The sequence below is a fragment of the Carlito syrichta genome, unplaced genomic scaffold (genome assembly GCF_000164805.1).
Source record: "Carlito syrichta isolate Samal-C Ts95f unplaced genomic scaffold, Tarsius_syrichta-2.0.1 Scaffold297353, whole genome shotgun sequence".
NCBI classification, from domain to species: Eukaryota; Metazoa; Chordata; class Mammalia; order Primates; family Tarsiidae; genus Carlito; species Carlito syrichta.
The window spans coordinates 2,031-8,756 of NW_007241449.1; the positions used below are offsets into that span (position 1 = coordinate 2,031).

Here is a 6,726-nt window from a genome sequence, read left to right on the forward strand (position 1 = left end):
GAGGTCCCCTGGGAGGGGGCCATCCTGCCCTCCTGGCCCCCAGGTCCCCTCCCCAGAGAAAGGAGGCCAGGTGCTGAGGCCCCGTCCCAGCGGCCCTCTGCAAACCTGAGTGTCCACTGGCTGGACACCTTCCCCTTCAGAGGGAGAACCCATCACACCTGTGTGTGAACACGTGGGAATCTACCCGCCTGACCACAGCCACAGGCCAGGAGCTATTGCTTGGTGGGTCTGTTCCTTCCTTCCTTCCTTCCTTCCTTCCTTCCTATCTCTCTCTCCTTTTTATTTCTCTCCTTCCTTTCTTTGTTCCTTCCTTTCTTCCTTTCCTTTCTCTTTCTCTCCCTTCCTTCCTCCCTCTCTTCCTTTCTCCCTTTCTTCCTGTCTCTTTCTTTTTTCCCTACCTCCCTCTCTTTCCTTCTTTCTTTTCTTTCTCTCTCTCTCCCCACCTTCTTTCTCTTTCTTTCGACAGGGTCTTGTTCTGTCACCCAGGCTGGAGTGCATTGTTGTAATCATAGCTCACCGCAGCCTTGAACTCCTGGGCTCAAGCAATCCTCCCACCTCAGCCTCCTGAGTAGCTGGGACTACAGATGTATGCAGCCTCCTCCAGCTCTCATTTGGTTTTCTTATACCTCAAGATGTTATTTAAGCCCGGATCTCTATGGAACAAAAGAGTGAAAAAAGAGCAGAGAGCGCACTGCTGTCATCAAACTGACAGCCAAGTGGGTAGGCAGAAATTGAACAAGAAAACAAACACAAATTGAATATGGCATGGGTGGAATGATAAGACAGGGATTCTTAAGGTGTTTGAGATGTGATTCCTAGACCAGCAACATGAGTATCCTCTCCTGAGGCGGCAGGATTGCCTGAGCCCAAGAGTTTGAGATCAGCCTGGGCAACATAGCAAGACCCTATCTCTACAAAAAATAATTTAAAAAGTCAGCTATGGTGGTGCATGCCTGTAGCCCCAGCTACTCAGGAGACTGAGGCTGGAGGATCACTTGAGCCCAGGAGGTTGAGGCTGCAGTGAGCTATAGTCACACCACTTCACTCCAGCCTGGGAACAGGGTAAGACCTTGTTTAAAAAAAAAAAGAAAAGAAAAGAAAGCGACTGGGCTCGGCGGCTCAGCCTGTAATCCCAGCACTTTGGGAGGCCGAGGTGAGTGGATTACCTGAGCCTGTGGGTTCAAGACCCACCCGGGCAACTTGGTGAGACCTCGTCTCTACAATAAATCAAAAGTTAGCTGGGCATGGTAGTGCGCACCAGTAGTTCCAGCTACTTGGAAGGCTGAGGTGGAAGGATCGCCGGAGCCCAGCAGGCTGAGGCTGCAGTGGCCAAGAGCGTGCCACTGCATTCCAATCTAGGCAACAGAGTGAGACTCCAACTCAAAAAAAAAGAAAGAAAGAAAGAAAAGAAAGAGAAAGGAAATTTTAATTAAATGGTGCATATAGTCCAGGATCACACCTGTAAGCCCAGCACTTTGGGAGGCAGAGACAAGAGGATTTCCTGAGCCCAGGGGTTCAAGACCAGCCTGGGCAACTTGGTGAGACCTCATCTCTACAATAAATTTTAAAAAACATTATCTGGGCATGATAGTGCACACCTGTGATTCCAGCTACTTGGAAGGCGAGGTGAGGTGGAAGGATCACCTGAGCCCAGCAGGTCGAGGCTGCGGTGGCTGTGAGCGTGCCACTGCACTCCAGCCTGGATGAGAGTGAGACTCTGACTCAAAAAAAAAAAAAGACAGAAATCAAGGAAGCAAAAAGACAACGCCAGCCCTCTGCATCTCACCACCACAGCCTCCCATTCAGAAAGAACCCTCGAGGTAGCCCTGCCTGCAGGGGGTGGGCGCACCCAGGCCTGGCTGTAGCTCTGGCCCCTTTTACCCCCTGCCTAGTGCCTTCCTCCGGATGCTCTTTCCTGAGAAGCTGGATGCAGACAAGAAGGGGCGCCCCACCACCGCCGGCTCCAAGATCAAGGTGAGCCTGGGGCAGGGCAGGGGAACTGGCGTGGGGAGTGAGGTCTCGCCCTGCGCAGTATCTGGACTCCATTCCTCTCTTCATCCCAGTGTCTGTGTACGCATCCCAGCCTCTGCCTCTGGCCGTGGCATCTGCGTTCCAGCTCTGGCTGTAGGAGGCTTGGACCAACTTCCTTGAGGTCCTCTCCACTCCTTTTTTTCGTTTCGTTTCTTTTCTTTTTTCTTTTTCTTTTTTTTTTTTTTTTTAGAGTTGGAGTCTCACTCTGTCGCCCAGACTGGAGTGCGGTGGCATACTCCCAGCCACCGCAGCCTCAACCTGCTGGGCTCCAGCGATCCTTACACCTCAGCCTTCCAAGTAGCCGGCACTACAGGCGTGCACTACCATGCCCAGCTAAATTTTTGGTTTATTGTAAAGATGAAGTTTTTGCCAAGTTGCCTGGGCTGGTCTCGAACCCGCGGGCTCAAGCAATCCACTCACCTCGGTCCCCCATAGTGTTGGGATTACAGGCTGAGCCACTGAGCCCAACCTTTTTTTTTTTTTTTTTTTTTTTAACATCGGGGTCTCACTCTGTCATACAGACTGCGGTGCAGTAGCATGATCCCGGCTCACCACAGCCTCAACTTCCTGGGCTCATGAAATCCTCCTGCCTCAGCCTCCTGAGCAGCTGGTACTACAGGCGTGTGCCACCACGCTCGGCTGATTTTTGAATTTGTTGTAAAGATGAGGTCTTGCTATGTTGCCCAGGCTGGTCTCTAACTCCTGGGCTCAAGCGATCCTCCCACCTTGTCCTCCCAAGGTGCTGGGATTACCCAGCCCCATTCTAATAAGATTTTAATAACTATTATTTGGCATTTACTCTGGGCTGGCAGCAAACATGAGACACTTCACATATATGAGAAACTAATTTAGTTCCACCAGGCAGAGGAGGAGACTGGAGCTCAGAGAGGGACGGTCACTCACCCAAGAACCACAGCAGAGCCTCAGTGAACGCTTGGTTCTCTTGTACTGCTATCCCCAGACCTCTCACCTAGAACAATTCTTTCTGGTCTCCCTCCTTCCCCTGGGTTACTAAAACGGACACTGGAAGCCTGGCCTCTCAGGCACACACACAATTCCACACTTCCAAAGTACCTGTCTCTCAGAAGCACCGGCAGAGCACTCCCAAAGGCTCTCCTGGGTACTCTGTTACTGAATCAACAAACATTTACTGAGCACTTCCTCCGCATCAAGCCCCTGGTCTTGGGTTCGAGGGTTCGGAAGACACCAACATCATTCCCACGTGGTGTGCGCTAGCAGAAGTGTGCACAGACCAGGGTCCCCTGTGGCCCATTGGGTGCTCCCACTCACCCCCAGTGTCTGTCTCAGGCTGGATCTGGGTGGGTGGAAGGGAGGGGCCAGAGGGCCCCGCTGGGTGACCCCTCCTACCCCTGCCTTCTCCTCAGAAACAAGCCAACGACCTGGTGGCCACCCTGAAGCGGTGCACACCCCACTACATCCGCTGCATCAAACCCAATGAAACCAAGAGGCCCCGGGATTGGGAGGAGAACAGGTGACACCCTCGATCCCAGACTGATGGTTACCATCCACCCCAGGGCTGGCTCTGCTGGCCCCTAGGACCGGCACAATGCCCCTCCGAGCCCTGGGCTCTGCCTAGACTGGCCAGGAACCCCCTCCTCGACCTCCAGGGTGACCTTAGGATAACCCAGAGACCCACACAGCTTCCCCCAATTCCTCAGACCCTACCTCCAAAACTTTCCCCAGCGATCCCTCCCCCCAGGCCCCAGGCTGAGCCCTGGAGCCGCCCCGGCTCCCAGACCTCAGACCCTCCCCCAGGCCCCTGGCCTGCCCTTTCCCATCCCCCCACCTCCAGCATCTCCCAGAACTGGCGCCCCTCACCCCACCAGGGTCAAGCACCAGGTGGAATACTTGGGCCTGAAGGAGAACATCCGGGTGCGCAGGGCGGGCTTCGCCTACCGCCGCCAGTTCTCCAAGTTCCTGCAGAGGTGAGGCACCCAGCCACCCCCCCCAGCCACCCCCCGCCCCCCATGGATGCCACCTGCCGCCCACACCCCCGCCCTCTGCCTCCAGGTACGCCATTCTGACCCCGGAGACATGGCCGCGGTGGCGCGGGGACGAGCGCCAGGGAGTCCAGCACCTGCTTCGGGCGGTCAACATGGATCCCGACCAGTACCAGATGGGGAGTACCAAGGTGTTCGTCAAGAACCCGGAGTCGGTGAGTGCCTGCGTGTGAGACAGAGGGAAAGAGAGACGGTCCCTGCAGCCTTGACCTCTTGGCCTCAAGCCATCCTCCCATCTCATAGGAGAGAAGAAGAGAGAAAGGTATCAAGAGAGAGACTGAAAGAAATATTGAAAGAAATATTGAGGGGAGAGATTGAGGGAGAGATTGAAGAAGAAAGAAACATGGAAAGAGATGGATAGTTTGAGCGAGAGATGGAGAGAGACAATAAAAGAGACATTGAGAGAGACTGACAGATTTGGGGGTTTTTTGGTCTTGTTTTTTTTGAGTCGGAGTCTCACTCTGGCACCCAGGTTGGAGTGCAGTGGCACGCTCAAGGCCACCACAGCCTCGACCTGTTGGCCTCAGGTGATCCTTCCGCCTCAGCCTTCCAAGTATGGCTGGAACCACAGGTGCACACCACCACACCTTGCTAATTCTTTTTTAAATTTAATATAATTTTTGTAGAGACAAGGTCTCACCCAGGCTGGCTTTTTTTTTTTTAATCTATCTTTTTTTAGATTCAGGAGGCACTTATGCATATTCATTACCCAGGCTGGTTTTGAACTTCTGGGCTCACGCGATCCCCCCTCTTCGGCCTCCCAAAGTGCTGGGATTACAGGCGTGAGTCACCGTGCCCGACCCGCCATCCCTTTCTCCTTTATGTTAAACCCAGAATTCAAATCCGAGAGAGACCACAAAGAGCCAGCTCCGATGCAAACACATGAGGGTCTTTATTCAGGCTTAAGTCTGGGCTCACGTATGAAGCCGGCAGTGGCTTCAGGGACGAGAGCCCCGATCCAGTATGGCAAGCAGTTTTTATGCACAATTACAGAGGGAGGGGAAAGAGCTTTTAACTTGATTTTACATGATTGGGTAATTTCTCCTAATAGGTATGGGAACACTTGGTATTGGTAGGTGCCTTTCGTGGGCTTTAACCTGACTGCCCGTGATTGACAGAAACCCACTTAACGGGCAGAGTGGAATGTCAGATAAGTTAGGTTCATACAGACACTGCGTATAAATTAACTTGAGCAAGCAGGCAGGAGGTTACTAGTGCCATTAAGTCTGCTGATCCAAACTGAGGAATGCTTAGGAGGGCTTGTTTGCTTAACATTTACATAACATAACATGGTCATTATGGGACAACAAAAGCCAAACTTAACAAAGTTTTAAATATGAATGCTGCAAACACATACAGTGAATGTGGGGTAGAAATTCATATAGTACTAGTTCTAGGAATTTATAAAATATCGCAAACATCTCATAGCAAGGCGGTTTTTCTAAAAGTATTTTGATTCCCTCAGGTTTACACAGCCACTGCGTGTAAATTAGCTTTGGCATGGGAGCTGGAGATTTAAACCAACATAGAGTCCACTTAGAGAGCAGCTAGCACCTCAGAGTCTACCGCAAAGGAATGTCTGAAAGGGGCTTATCGCTTTAACATTTACATCCCGTTGTAAAAGCAGAAGGCAGCATGGCAATTGGGACTAACAATGCTTAACCCAAGAGTTCTAAATACAAACACTACTTAAGACATTATATAACTACACAATCAGTCGCTACCCGCCACCCGACATATGCCTAATTCTATGGGGTCTGAGGTAGGATTTAAAGTACTAAGATTTCATAAAGTACAATGAACATGAGGTAGGAATACACAAAATATATAGTAAGCATGAGGTAACTAAGATTTCATAAAGAACAATGAACATGAGGTAGGGATATATAAAATATAGTGAACTAAACACTACTTTTACAGCAAGTATGGCTTTTTGAGTTTCTTAGTTTCTTGGGTCTCTCAATAGCATGCTTTTAACCTAAGTCCATGGTATATTTTATTACTGTCCTCTCACTTCCCTTCCTTCTTCATTTCCTTTTTGCCTTTCTTTCCTCTTCCCTCCCTCCTCTTCTCCGTTCTTCCTTCACTCCCTCATTCATGAACACATTGAGTTCCTAATGTCACACTGATAATGTTCTTATCCCAAGACTTGCCTCCAGCCCTGTACAAAGACAAACACCAGATCACAGCCCCAATGTGCAAACAACCCCTCCAGCAGAGGACAGCATCAACTCTTACCTTTTTACCAAAAGGCTGCAAGCAGTTGGGCACAGAGACTCTTCCCATAATCCCAGCACTTCGAGAGGCTGAGGTGGGAGAATTCCTTGAGGCCAGGAGTTGGAGACCAGACTAGGCAACAAAGTGAGACTTTGTCTTTACAAAAAGTCAAAAAAATTAGCCGAGCATGGTAATACCTTGTAGTCCCAGCTACTCAGGAGGCTGAGACATGAGGATCACTTAAGCCCAGCCTGGGCAACAAATAAAGACCCCCAGCTCCAAAAAAAAAAGTTATCTAAGATATATATTTTATCTTAGCACCCAACTAAGATATATGTTTTTATTTTTATTTTTTTGGGTTGGAGTCTCACTCTGTCACCCGGACGGGAGTGCAGTGGCACGCTCCCAGCCACTGCAGCCTCGACCTGCTGGGCTCCGGCGATCCTTCCACCTCAGC

At 50.7% G+C, this 6,726-nt stretch overlaps 1 protein-coding gene across 1 annotated transcript in view; it reads left to right on the top strand.

The window, feature by feature from the left end:
• Positions 1 to 1,865: 1,865 nt before the first annotated feature.
• LOC103256877 (unconventional myosin-If) overlaps positions 1,866 to 6,726 on the top strand; it is a gene marked incomplete at its 5' end in the record, with an annotated part of 15,934 nt that continues 11,073 nt past the window's right edge. The window contains 4 exons of the mRNA XM_008054653.2: positions 1,866 to 1,974; positions 3,417 to 3,523; positions 3,879 to 3,977; positions 4,063 to 4,207. Of these exons, the coding sequence (XP_008052844.2) occupies positions 1,866 to 1,974; positions 3,417 to 3,523; positions 3,879 to 3,977; positions 4,063 to 4,207 (460 nt within the window). The remainder of the gene's footprint in view (positions 1,975 to 3,416; positions 3,524 to 3,878; positions 3,978 to 4,062; positions 4,208 to 6,726) is intronic.